The sequence below is a fragment of the Cyprinodon tularosa genome, unplaced genomic scaffold (assembly GCF_016077235.1).
Source record: "Cyprinodon tularosa strain WSP-4 unplaced genomic scaffold, ASM1607723v1 ctg3, whole genome shotgun sequence".
In the NCBI taxonomy this organism is placed as follows: domain Eukaryota; kingdom Metazoa; phylum Chordata; class Actinopteri; order Cyprinodontiformes; family Cyprinodontidae; genus Cyprinodon; species Cyprinodon tularosa.
The window spans coordinates 640,029-653,946 of record NW_024039007.1 but is presented as its reverse complement, the minus strand read 5'-3'; the positions used below and the strand labels follow the sequence as shown (position 1 = coordinate 653,946).

The 13,918-nt window shown below is 38.3% G+C and overlaps 1 protein-coding gene across 3 annotated transcripts; it reads right to left on the bottom strand.

Moving 5' to 3' along the window:
* Positions 1-1,531: 1,531 nt before the first annotated feature.
* On the bottom strand, positions 1,532-13,452 carry LOC119787537 (bcl-2-modifying factor-like). 3 transcript variants are annotated; one of them, XM_038291455.1, is made up of 5 exons: positions 13,287-13,452; positions 10,442-10,639; positions 9,670-9,833; positions 8,408-8,519; positions 1,532-2,535 (listed from the first exon to the last, which is right to left on the bottom strand). In XM_038291455.1, exons 2-5 carry the CDS (start codon positions 10,611-10,613, stop codon positions 2,462-2,464), a joined length of 522 nt encoding a protein of 173 aa, XP_038147383.1. In that variant the 5' UTR covers positions 10,614-10,639; positions 13,287-13,452; the 3' UTR covers positions 1,532-2,461. The 3 variants fall into 3 exon arrangements, with proteins under 3 accessions (XP_038147383.1, XP_038147382.1, XP_038147384.1); XM_038291454.1 differs by having other exon boundaries at positions 9,670-9,863; positions 13,287-13,451; XM_038291456.1 differs by lacking the exon at positions 8,408-8,519 and having other exon boundaries at positions 9,670-9,863; positions 13,287-13,447.
* Positions 13,453-13,918: the final 466 nt, after the last annotated feature.

Here is a 13,918-nt window from a genome sequence, read left to right as displayed (position 1 = left end):
TCAGTTTTGTTTCTTTTCAGAGACAGTTTGTCTGCTGAGCCAGTGGTGCTTATGTGTGTACCCATCTTCCAAATCTCCGAGTACCACAGCCAAAGTAGGATCACCCAACAGAATATCAAAAGTCGAGAAACCACACAAGATATCCTGAGAGGAAGAGATTCGGTTTCACAGACTGGTTGTGCCATAGAAACTTTGTATTCAGAGCTGGTCTTCTGTGAAAGAGTTGCTTTTGCTTAACCCAAACCCTGAAACACTGGTAAGTGAAATTTTCAGAACTGATGTCAAATCCAGACTGTCTTTACTCAGTCAGGTCTCAATACTGATTATATGTCTTGGCCGTATGAGTGAACACATCTGAAATGTGGTGGCAAGGAGACAAGCCGTGACTGAAAAACCTTCATATGAAAAAGAGGTTAGCTAGGAAACAATCTAAACTCCTACAAGGGTGGAAATCTAGTGCAAAAACAGTGGATCCACAGCTCCACTCAAAGGGCATGGAGGTCTGAAAACACATAAAAAGAGCACATAAAAATAAAGGGGAAATTCTAAGAACAAGGCTGGACAAAAAATAATGGTATTTCTGGTGAACTTATACATTAAACGCCAAATTGCATTGTGACAGTGTGCTTAATTCATTTAGTGCATGGTGCAGGACCATATATATATATATATATATATATATATATATATATATATATATATATATATATATATATATATATATATATATATATATATATATATATATATATATATATATATATATATAAGGGCTGCAACTAACGATTATTTTGCAATTCGATTAATAGAATAATAATCGTATAGCACTTTACCACTTGAGGCGTTCCTGATAGAGCATATTGATAGATGAAAATGTTTTCTTTGTCTTAAATTCAGAATGCTTATATGTTTTCTTTACAACAATTTTGGTATAACTGGGTCTCTCTGCCAGCTAAAGACACATTTTAGAGTCTCTACATTTCAGTTAACGATTAATAGATTACAGAATTAGTTGATAATAATCGATTAATACGATTAATTCTGTCATATATATATATATATATATATATATATATATATATATATATATTCAGTGTGCTACATCTCAGACATCTCTTAGTTGTCCGTACAGCAACAAATTTTACAAACCAGACAGGTGGCAAATATCTATTTAATACTTATGATACCAAGTGGCAGTTTTTTTGGGTGACTTTGCTATCTGCCCAGGTAACAATGGTCTAGTCGGTGTCATCAGTGTTAAAAAATGTCAGTTACATTGACAGAAACTGTTTTCTAATGTTATTGGAAGTCCGGTCAATAGGGAGCAAAATCATTTAAGATATAAATGTTTCAGATAAAAGAAAACATTTTAGAAGGAGGGGCTAAACAAGGGTAGTTTTCATGCAAAGAAAGCTATTAAACATGTCTTTGCAAGTAGAAGAACAAAGAACTTAATGTTGCAACAAGTATAGCAAAACAAAATCCTAAAACATGTTAACTAATGCTACATGTCAAATTGCTTGTCTGACACTCCAGCAATTGTAACCGATTGATACTAGTGTTATTTATCCACTATCGAGCTGCTTTACTGCTACATTAACTCTTCAGTTCTTCAAACAAAAAATAGCGTCATCTGCATAACATCTGATATTTAAGTCTTCTTTTTGTTTATCAGGTCTGCTGGAATGACCATACTTGTTTAAACAGGTAGTGTTGCTAAGCACAGCCAACTCCCTTCCTCATAAAGTTCAATTAGTCCCAAATGTTTGACATGTAGCACACGACTAAACATTGATAACATTTTACAGTGTGCCAACTGTTTATGTACAGAAACTTGACTCCTGAAATTCTACAAGATATGTAGGGTTAAAATTAATATCAAAGCACAGAAAATAAGAGGGAAAAAAACAAAGAAAAGATAAATAGATAAATGTCCCATTGAGGTGCAAAATACTCTGTTCTGAGAAGTGGCCTCTTTGGAAATGAGTAAATCAACTTTACTGGTCAAAAAGAATCTGTTGCACCATCTCATCTTATTTTTCAAAAAACCCTCAATTCTCCTTCTGGTAGAAGACACTGACTAAGGCATTAACAAAGTCTGTGGAGGTCAGGTCTTTTAGGAAGGATACATGCCGAAGTGCAAAAAATAACAAAATCAATGTACTGTACAAGAAGACTAGATGGCATGAAGGCCAAAATATAAACATTGTCCTTAAGATGAATCCTGAAGCAACATGGCATCTTCTTCTAGAGAAAATTAAAAACAGGCCCTTGTATAAAACTTAGTTGTCACCGTCCCGCGGTGACTTTTTTCCCTCCTTTGTTTCCTCTCTCAAACAGACCCGTGTTAGATTGGACAGTGCCTTCAGGTGCTTCCAGTTCTTCACCACAGAGATGAAGACAGCAGACATATGTGGAGAAACTCCCTCACCTCCATCCTGCTCCACCAATCAACCCCCTATCAAACAGGAGGCTGAGAAGAGCTGCAGTCATGCGCCACCACAGCGGCCCCTGATTCCTTTGGTTTTGATGATACTGAAAAAGCAAACACAGATGAAGCATTTTGTCGTTAGTGCAGTCTACCAACTCAGAATCCTAATGAAGAACAATAAAAACTCATTACTTTGTCTTCACTGTTGTGTTTAGTTTATATTGGCTGTGAAGTGAGCCAATTGATTCTTCCTAGTATTCCTAACATTCCAAGCGATAAGCAAATATATTATACAATCACACTTCTTTCTAATCTTGCTGCTTCAGACCAGCAGCCAGCAACCAAAGACAAGACTCTCTTAGGTCTGCAAGCCAACTGGATTGTGCACGATTAGGGAGGATAATGCTATCTCACCCATTGAGAACCTGAGATTAGATAATTGCACAAAATGGGATTAGAGGCTCCTAATGAGGGCCAGAAAGTCTCTCGGGGTAAAAAAAAAAAAAAGAAAAAAAAGATGCTTCTGCAAGACGTCTACAGTAGTATATGAGCTCACCTGTTGATGAAGTGCAGGCTCTTTTACGCCTGATAATGCTGTGCCTATTTTCAGTCCATAGTAGGCAAACTGTATGACCTAAATGTTCTTCAGCTATAAAGACTTAAACTAGAGATAGAGAAAGATGATTTTTTCAATTAGATTGGACAGGAAGAGAGGAATGAAGGGGGCGTCCCATGGTTGCATTGTCAACACTGCATAAACCCTACATCTGGTCGGTACAAAATAGTGATGGGCAAACCTAGCTAAGTGATCTAGTTACAAATGGGTTCTGATTTAAATGACAAAACTCACTTTCTAACACTTCAATCTCTAGGCTGCTCACAGCTACAACACCTGACTACCCAAATCTGACTTGCTTCTTAAAAAGCTATCTAATTAAAGCGAAGTCAGGAGATGAAAAGAGGAAACCTGACTTTTACCCCTCTCCCTTTTCTTTTACAAAAACAGATGCAGAACTCAAAATGGTCCTAAATGCCTTTAACTGTGTTTTGTGAAACCTTACTATTATTTGATGGAAACCAGTCCAGGCTGTAGGTTTAGGGTCCTGCTCGAAGGACCTACACTTAGTGTCCTACATTTCTGCCTTGGCACTTTGATTGTGTTAAACATAATTTTCATCTGTCCAAAGCAATTTCTTGCATATTTGTGCAGTTTCCCCTGCATGTCTTGTGGCATACCACATAAAAGACTGCTTGAGAAAACTTGTTTTTCTGCAAGTTTTGTCCTTTTTGGAGAGTGTGACTAACAGTTGTATAAATAGACTCTCTCATCTAAGCTGCCTAAGCTGCAGTTCAGGTTTGTGAACCACATGTTGATTGGTTTCCAGTTTTGCTATACTTTTTTTAATTTACCCTAATGGACTTAAAAATTCTCAGCAAGACATTTAAAGATTGAACTATTGTTTTATAACCAAATTCGGCTTTAAATTATTTTTATAAATTTATACCTGACATATCTGCAATGTACAAAAACTTTCATAAAGCTTTTGGTACACTAATGTTCTTTAACCTCTTTTTTTTGCAATAAAAAAAAAGTTTTGTTGTTTCAAGATTAATTACACACAGGTATTATTTATTAACCAATTAGGAGGCTTCTGAAGGCAGCTGGTTGAACTGGATGTTATTTGGGGGTATCAGAACAAACATTTTCCTTGAAAACATTAAACCACTTTACAATTATCCAGTGTGCTTTGATTGTCTTTCTCACTAGATCGAAATAAAAACACTTGAGTTTGGATTTGTAAAAAATAGAATGTGAGCAAGTATCTGTATAAACTTTTGAAAGGGACTGTGCATGTCTCAACAAGATGTCCAGACCTTGACCCAGTTAAAAGCCAAGAGCTGCTACTGTGATAAGACTCCAGGGCTTGCATTCGCTTATCAGCCTGTAGTGAACATTGCATGGTGTTGCATAAGCTTTGCCATGTTCTAGCTAGCATGAGCTAATCTAGCTTTACCACTCCTCTATTCTTATTTGCTCCAAAGGAAACAAGAAAAGGCTACAAAATATTACAAAGGCACTAGCAAGATATGTGCTACATATTGTACCTAAATCTTGCCAGGGGATATTTCGATAAGGGAAAACATGTTACACATAGTAGATGATCTCAACTGAAGCTTGGGGCATGGTAGAACTTGGTAAACAATGTGCAGAACCCCAAGTTTTTTTTTTATTGAAACTAAATTGTATGGTGTAACACTTAAGTACAATTTATTTATTGGCAAACATTGAGTGTTTGTTACCAAAGACAGCAACAGCGATATGTGTGGTGAGGAATTTACCATGATTTCCTCCAAACTACACAAGAAGCATTTGCTCTTTCCCTACAGAAAACAAATATTCTACTATTGAGTCAAGAAGCATTCACATAAATAAGCAGCGAGAAAGAGTAAGAGTGACAAAAGAGGTGTTGTCACAGCATACTCAGTGTCACGCTGCCAACTGTTAACAGGCGTCTGTCTCTAAATTTAGCTGGTTGATAGAGCACAAGAGTCTAGCCAGAGTCCTGGTGTCGTCACTCTGACACTACCCTGATGTGCTTTATCAGTTTCCAGGCTGTCCATCAAGCCAGCTGCTCAGAAGCACTGCATTATCGCTCGAGTAAGCAAACCAGCCTCTGCAGCACGAAACGCTGGATTAGTCATATTAGCAAGGAGAGAGTCCAAAGTAAAATACAAACAATATTTTTAAACAGAGAAACCTAAACATATCAAAAGTTAAGGATAGAAGAACTTGCTTTTATGTCAACCAATTCCCCTTCCTTCTTTTCATTAGGTGCTAAACTGAGAGAGTGCTGGATAAAGCCCAAAACAGCACAAACATGCACACACAGTCACCACACACAGCTACAAGAACTGTCAGAAATGATATTCAACCCTGCTTTCAACACCTTCGATCCAAAGCATTGCGAGTTGTCTCTCTTAAAAAAATATGGGGATGAAACCCGACTCTGCTCCTTGCCCTGTGCAGGCTGGAGCCGTCTTCCTGCCATTGTGACTGTCATTACTGCCGTGTCTCAAATGGCTGGTCTGGCTAATGTCCGCCATCCTTAGGGGACCTCAGGGTCCCTTCAGGCCCTCTGTGACTGAGGAGCAATTTATCTGTCAGCATCCACCAGCACTCCAGTGCTGCCTAATCCCTTATTTCACCTGGAGGCGATGGGCTCCCATAGAGAATACTTGCAGCCACACTGCTAAAAAAACTCATCAATGCGATGGCAGTCAAAAGCACTTGTATTGCTCAAAGACTCGCATCTGCACTAAAAAAATGCTTTACAAGTTGGCTGTAATTCAGAGCATTAGGACAGAAATTAGACAAAAGTTGTTTCTACTATGCAAACCAAATATACATTTTCAATTTCCCCTGGTATTCAATTAAGTAAGCTTCTACTGTAAGGACCAGAAGTACCGTGAAATATATCTAATTGTAATCATGCCATTTTAACATGCACACTATTGCGGTAGCAATGGGCTCCTTGAGTGTAGAATGCCCTGTGATAAACTCCTGAACGGCAAAAATCATATTGCCCTGCTGGATTTATTTTTATAGCATACATGCCTATGGATGATACAGATGTTCATGCCCAATATATAAAAGCTGAAAAAGAGTAGTGGGGTCAGCATGATGGTAAATAGGAAAGAGAGGAGTAAAACAATATGTAAGTTAATCACAATCAAAATGTATATCGCAATAATCATCAAAACAAAAATAATTTTTTTTCCTAAAGTTGTTGGGCCTCACTTGGGCATTAAAGGTAGATTGTGTAACTTTCAAAGTTACAAATATTATTTTTCTTTCCAATACATGTCCTTACAATTGCACAATGTGTAAAATGGGCTTTCCTTTATTAAGGGTAGTTGCCTCCGTTTGTCAGTTCATGAGTGATTCAGGTCAGATTTTCTTGGTGCGTGCAAAACTCTGACGCGCAGCCGCCCTGATGTCACTTTCATGCAAATGAGCTCTAGCTGGCCATACCCACCACCTAAAAGTTACACACTATCACTTTATATTCATAAAAATGGATGCATACTAATGCAAAGTGGTACGACCCTACATTTTTACCCAACAACAAAACATTTGTTGCTTTTAGCAGCCATCGTAGAGTGCAAACAGCTGTAAAACAGCTTAGCAAATGTGCTATCCTTCTAATAAAGAAGCAGGCTGACCTTGTGTTGCTATGTGAGGAACTAGGTCGAGGTACAGTGCCAGCTCATTGTGACATAAGCTGCGGGTTTTCCAGACACACAAAAAAATGGCTGGATAGTATTTTTTTTGCAGTCAATAGAAGTACAAAAATGCAGAGGAAAAACATTGAAAATGGTTGCTTTGACAAAATGGGTCGCCTGAAAGAAACCTCTTCCACAAAAGTGATCAATAGTTTAGGATAAATCATAAGGTACCACAACTCTACAAGAGCTGTTTTCTGTCCCTGCAGTGTTTAAAAAAAAAAGATACAGAAAACTAGCAAGTCTCCTTGAACAGTTTCCTTCTGTCGAAAAGTGGCTAAGCACCAATCAATGTCACTATCCAATGAAAGTTTTTGTCCTGATTTTTATATAGAACGGGAGTTACTGGGGGACATCAATAAGCAGAAAAACAAGTCTGCGTGTAGTCATGCATATCATGCACACACACAATCGTGTTTTAAATACCTACTGAGGACCTAGCACTGACTGCCATTGCATTTTTTAGTACCTATCTATGGCCTAACTCTGAACCTTAACCTGAACTAACCCTAGCTATTACACATCTAACCCTTACTGAAACTTAAACCTAACTCACACCTTTATCTTAAAAGTTAAACCTAACCCCAGGCCCAGAAAAAGGTCCTCACTTTACTGGTAAAATCCAATAAATATGTTCTCACTCAGCTGCCAATACAAGTACAGCCCCCCCATACACACACCCACTATAACAAGGTGCGGAGCAGTGCCAAAGACAGACATTGAACAGACACACGCATCTAAGACATCATTTGAGCGTTTCAGCAGCAACACACTTACTTAACAACATAATAACACAAAATCATAGTAAATGACAGATAGGTATACTACCATTGCAAAAGCTGGAAAATTATCTTTGGAAGTTAGAAATGAGTAGATGCTCACAAAATAATACTCTCATATCAACTCATTACTATCACAATATCTGCATGCAGGGTGTGACTTCAAAAGATCCATTCTCATTCTGGCTTTCTTTTCCTCTCTCATTTGTTTGCTACTACAGCGAGCGGGAAAAAGCCATTTCCTCATCCCCTGACACGGTCCAGCCTTCATTGTGCGTCAGTACATCCCGACCACAACCAAACTTTACAGCAGATTGACCGTCTGGCTGTCTGGTTCTCTGTGTGTGTTCGCCAGGACACATGAGTCATCCTTTGTGGTGGTAGCATAAATAACCTCCATTAGATAAGCCTATGAGAAAAATAGGAAACTCTTTCTCTTATTGTGAAGTGAAAAACGAAAGGTTTTGGAGTATCTAAGACCAAGGGGGATGTACTTACGTATTAAGATGGCTGGTACTTATGTATTTTTAGGTCTAATTTTCGATCCAGACACTGTTATTCATGATTATGAGTTTAACCCCTTATTCACGCTGTGTTGAACCTTTATCTGTGGCTGCTGGTTGCAGAGTACAGATGTGACTGGAGGCTCCCCGGAACCACAGCTGTTCCCCTCTGGGTGCTGAGCTTGGGGTTACAACATGTTTACCTACTTCTGCAACTTCTGCTTTTTCATGCTCAAACCAAAATGTGTTTATGTTTATTACTAAGCATTTACATCTCGCACTCAGCAGGATATATATGTAGATCTATATTGAAATGTTTTGAAGATACAACACCACCCCAATTAGAAGAGGTACACCGACTACATGGACAGGATGTATTGTTTAAGTATGGGATTCTCAATGCCACTTGCCTCCACAGCACAACGGGACCACAGGGGAAAGGAGAGAGAAATAAACAGGAAGAGGAGGCAGGGTAAGGGCCTGGTGTTGGTGAACTAGGTGGGGGAAGGGCTGTCCTGGGATCTGTGGGTTGAGGGAAGAAGAAGTGGAGGCAATGAGGCACAGGGCTGAAGCTGTGTCTGAGCACAGCCTCTCTAAAACAAACACAGAGCAATCACAATAAACGAGAGTAAACTCTTAACCCAGCTTGCCTTTTGGGTTAGAGCCCAATATTAAAAAGTGTATAGGTTATAGTTACTAAAGTGTGAATTTTAGGCCTAGGTCCACTCCAATAAAGTTTCTGTTATAATATACTGAACCATTTTATATTGATAACTAGTGATAGAAAATATTTGACGTTCCCTCAAAACATAGTTTATCAAAATGTATTTTTCTTTAAGGAAAAACTGTGTGCATTGTCATTTATGTTGTTTTTGAGTCAGTTGACACTAATTAAACAGGACAGAATAAGAGGCCTGATCAAATAACAATACCTCAAATGTTATACATTTGAGTGATATGATCACATTGTGAATAAACTGTGAATAAATATAAAAAAAAAAACTACTTTAAAACAGTTCATTTTAACTCACTCCAATCCGGACACAGTGAAGAGGAATATTCCTCCATTGAGGCAACAAATCAATCTATGGTTAGTATCGAATAGCCACTTCGGACTGCTCCTTTTCTTACATAAAACAGGTTTTGAAGCCAGCTAAATTACAGCAGCACTCTAAAGTGAGGGGGTGAAATGTGCAGCAGCCACTGAGGTTTAGTTAAACTGAGATGGGCAAAACTACACAAAATTAACCACAAAATAGTTCCTATCAAGAGGGACCAGTCAATCAGCGAGAGTTTGAAAAATCAACTGATTGGCAAACTAATCATTAACTTTTTTTTCCCTTTTCAATAAATACATCAAAGCTAATATTCTAGTCAAGAAAACACATAAACCAACAATTCCATGCATGTTTAAAGGTTTGATGATGAAAAAAAATTGGTAATGGATAAATAGAACAATGCGTTAACATGGGGTAGTCTACTTTTGGATAAGGTCACTGTCTTTCTTTAAGAACGCAGCTTCTTTACTTGGCTGTATAAACTGCATTCCTGGATTTCCTTTCATCCATTCAGCTGCTCTTTTATTCTTAGTTGCGTTGAATTTGCTGTATGAACATCAAATAAAAGTAAAATTAAGTGACTCAACAGTTAAGGTGCATCCTCACCCCCTCACCTGTTGTAAGTGTTCCCGGTGAAACTGGTCGCCTATTATCTGAAGTTTCTGCCCGATGCAGGCCTCCAAGCTGAGTGCTGCCGGCTGTTGCAAAGGTAACTGCTCCATCCTGTTGTGCTCCGCTTGTCGCCTTACGTCAAAATCCCCGACAAGCTCAAAATGTGCTGGGAAGTGCAATCGAAAACCTGCGTTACCTGTTGAGTGTCAAGGCCGATACTTATTACTGTATAGTAGATAGCTATATGGTGGCTAAAACAATCAGAACGCAGCAATGATACATGACTTCTTTTAAAAATAGAAACCAGGATCTGCTTAGCACTGATCAGTGTCCCTTAGCCTGAACAAGTTTTTCCCAGCTGTTGTTTTATTACCAACATAGTTTTATAAGTTCCTCAATTAGCCATGTAAGAGTCAGTCAGTTGTTATGGAGCTACTTTGGTATGACTGATGTATATGATGCCTGTGTAACTTTGCTATCCCTGATAATCAGCAGTCTGAACAGCACAGGTGAACATCTCTGCCACATCTCTTCAGTTATATTGGCGCCTTTTGAATAGCAAAGCAGCTGGGTAGACTGTATACAGACCATAAAAGCTGGTTTAATGACGACTATCAGGCACCAAGAGGTAAGATCAGTGCAGCAACGCAGTCACACATTTCTAACAGCAATATGCACGTGACAAATTTGTGCTTCAGTTTTATAACACTGGTTTTCACACTCGAAGCGTTGTTCCCCTTTTTTCTATTGAAATACAGCATGTCAATAGCTTACGGTAGAAAAGTGGTCTGGGCTCCTCCACAACTCCACAGGGCAGCATAACGTTATGTGGTGCAACGCCAGGACCGGGCGTTTGTGTGCCCCGGTCTTCAAACTTTATCTCCCTGAATGGTGTGTGCCAGCTGTTGGGATCTGGCTCAAACACATCATCCTCCTCCTCCTCCATACGGGGGGCACTAACATATGAGAAGCCTGGAACAGATTGGAGAAAACCATGAATTAGGGCATTTTTTTTTCTTTTGAATCTTACTTTTAAGAGTGTAAATCAAATAAATGTTTTGTTTCTTTTACAAATCTTTATTAGATCCATAGAGATTATCTCAGACCAGGGGGAGCAGGGGAAAAATCCATTCCCCTTGCTTGTTTATCATCTAAAGAGGTAAATATAGATATGTATTCTATATCAATATCTTTAAAACCATTTTTTTTATTAACAACACATTTTTCTTTAAAGAACCTCTAATTAGTGCAGCATAATTTAACAAGTTTAAGCTCACTGTTCAGAAGTTCTAAATCTAATCTAAAGCTGGCCCAACACCAAAGCAGCATGGAAAACACATAAAATAAAAAATAAAAATGAAACAGTTTTTCTAAGAATCTCTTCTCAGCTTTAAACACTTCAGGTAGTTCAGATTTAGAGCTAAAGTTGATCAAATAGTCCATAAAGCTCTTATGCTCACAAAGCACTTGTTGCCCGTTCTGCATAAACAGCTCATAACCAGAGATGGGTAGAGTTGTAGTTAGGTAAGAGTAGGACTACTTCATAATATTTTTTACTCAAATAAAGATAAGAAGTTGCCTTCAAAGATTAATTAGTGAAAATGCTTCTCAGATACCAGGTAAGTGATCTACTTACTAAGAAGGATCACAACAACACATTAAACCCACAAAAATCTGTAGTAACAATATATAAGAATAGCTAACACTAAAGTAAACTGTTTACTGTATTTTAAGTCATCCTCGAAATAACTCGAAAGACTCAGCAGATGGAAAAAAACACTTAACCAATGAGCCTTGAGTCCACAAAAGAAAACAATGAGTCTCTTAATGGTGCATATTTGTTAAAAAACAAGCTTAAAAATTTTACTCAAGTATATGCAACTGAGTAAATGTAACTAGTTACCACCCAACTCTACTCTTAACCAACAGAGGTCATTATTTGGGGCCAAACTGATGAGTGGCTGATAGCGCCCCCCACTTACTGTGTCGCCCAGGGAGGGGAACCTTATTGTCTATATCACAAACCTCTCCTAATTAACATACATTTTTATAGAAAACCTATTTGTCTTGTGAATAGATCAATAGAAACCCCAGTATAATAGGTTAGGGAGTGAACAAACGTGTTGCCATCATTTGTGGCTCAGCGCTAATTCAAACAAATGGCTCTGTTCAACTCACTGATGTAACCACAGTTGACTGTGGTTATCTGATTCAGTTCTGGCACAGTTTCACAAAAAGGAGTTTGGCTCTCTGTCTCACTCTCTTGCTAGGCTTCTTAATTAACGGCCCTATAAATAATATCCCTATGATCCAGCATTATAAAAACCACTGCACATATCTGAAATTTGAGCATGCAGCAGCAAAAATGAGGGGAAAAAAAACAAACCCTCATCAGAATAAATTAAGTCGACCTTACCGCAAGAGTGGGGCAAGAGTCCCAAAGAAAACTTGGCAATCTCTCCAAAGTCAATGATATGCTGCAAGTCAACCCTGAACCTTAAAGTGGGTCAAAGAGTTATCAAAATATGTTCAAAATTCAATCTGCCTCTTGAGCATAACCCAAATCCACCATCTCCATCTAGTTGTAATGCTGGGTTACAATACTACCACACTTCCAAATTAGGGTCCACAGCAAAAGCGTAATGACAGTCCTGGAGGAAAATCCTCAGCCACTTTCCCTAAACTGGTCTCCACAAAAACATCAGGGGGTTTTAATTTCTTCAGCCAAACATAAGCAGAACCCTGTTTGTCCGCTGTTAGAGAATAGCTTCATCTTTTATGTTTCTTTACATGATTAAGAACATGAGTTTAGTAAAGAAAAAAAAAAAAGAATAGATTAAAAACAAACACTTCCAGATAAAGTGTTGTTGTTTTGCTCCACTGGTCAGGCAGAGATCAGCGTGTTTTTGTCAGGCAGTGGCTCCCCCTGCTGCAGACACAATAGGCTAGCTGCTGGTTGTAAGCAGTTATTGAAAGAGTTTATACACAACACAGCCTCACATAACCCTGCCTCACATTTACGTAACAATGTACACAGTAAGACCGATACTGTAAATAAATAAATAAATAAACTTTGCTGTTACAAGAAAAATGCATATTAAAACAGTTTTAACTTTTTCTTAAAAAAAAAACAAAAAAACAATAATAAAATAAATCGTGTTATTAAAAGTGTTAACTACAAGCTGAAACTGCTGGTTTAGTTACAAAGCGGGATCTGACTGTTATCAGGATGAAATTAGATTTTTTTATTATATGATTTAAAATAAAGAAATAGGTCTCAAATGATATTTTGAACGTATTAAAGGGATATATTGATTAAAGTTGAGTACAGAAAGTGGAAAATGCGCTACTGCACGCTTCAAATGTTTTGCGTCTTGGAGCGCATTCGCCGGCCGACGCGTAAAGCCGGTCAGCGGGTTTGACTGAAACTATGACAGTCCGCGTTAAATAAAACCCTGCTGTAAACAGAGAAGCACCGATTTCAGACCAAAACAAATCAGCTGCCGTTATCTTAACAATGACTGAGGTTTGTTTGTTTTTTCTTGTCTTCCTAAGCGTGCGTAATGACCGGCTGGCTGAAGGAATATGCAGGGTTTCTACTTCTTTCTAATGTACTCACCGCAGAGCCGGGCTTCTTTTTATCAACTATCTCACCAGCACAGAGTAATGGAGCTTATAAACGAGAAGAGTTCAATATCCTGCCAAGATTAAGCGAATTTAATCCCTTTTACTTCCACGTTCACTTCCATTCTGCGAGAAAAACTGCTACAAGTCCATTTGACGTCCGCTTTAATAGCTCTCCTCTAGAGGAGAAGGAGGGGGATATGCACGCGGGGGGCTTCGACCAATGGCTGCTTTTGTTTATATCCCGCCCTCATTCTCCGTCGTGTATTCAGACACGTGGACGGGAAATTCCCCCGAGCGCAAGACGGCTACGCGCTTTACTACAAAAATCATGTGGTTAGAGGATTGCCGCTCTGCTGCTGTCATCTGAAGGCAAACGCACTGCAGACAGCCCTGCGTTTTACCGCCAAGATAAATGCATTGCCATCAGAACTGTGTCTAAACCACCTTTCATTTGTTTATATTGTTTATACTTCTATTGAAGGCAACTCACTTATTGTGATACTTTTGAGTGTATACGTACTCCAAATGTTTTATATATATATATATATATATATATATATATATATATATATATATATATATATATATATATATATATATATATATATATATATATATATATAT

Coding starts and splice junctions, on each gene's coding strand:
- LOC119787537 (XM_038291454.1), bottom strand. CDS start 10,613: ATGGAGGAGGAGGAGGATGATGTGTTTGAGCCAGATCCCAACAGCTGG. Junction 9,864..10,441: donor GCCCAGACCACTTTTCTACC/GTAAGCTATTGA, acceptor GACACTCAACAG/GTAACGCAGGTTTTCGATTG. Junction 8,520..9,669: donor ACCGGGAACACTTACAACAG/GTGAGGGGGTGA, acceptor CTCAACCCACAG/ATCCCAGGACAGCCCTTCCC.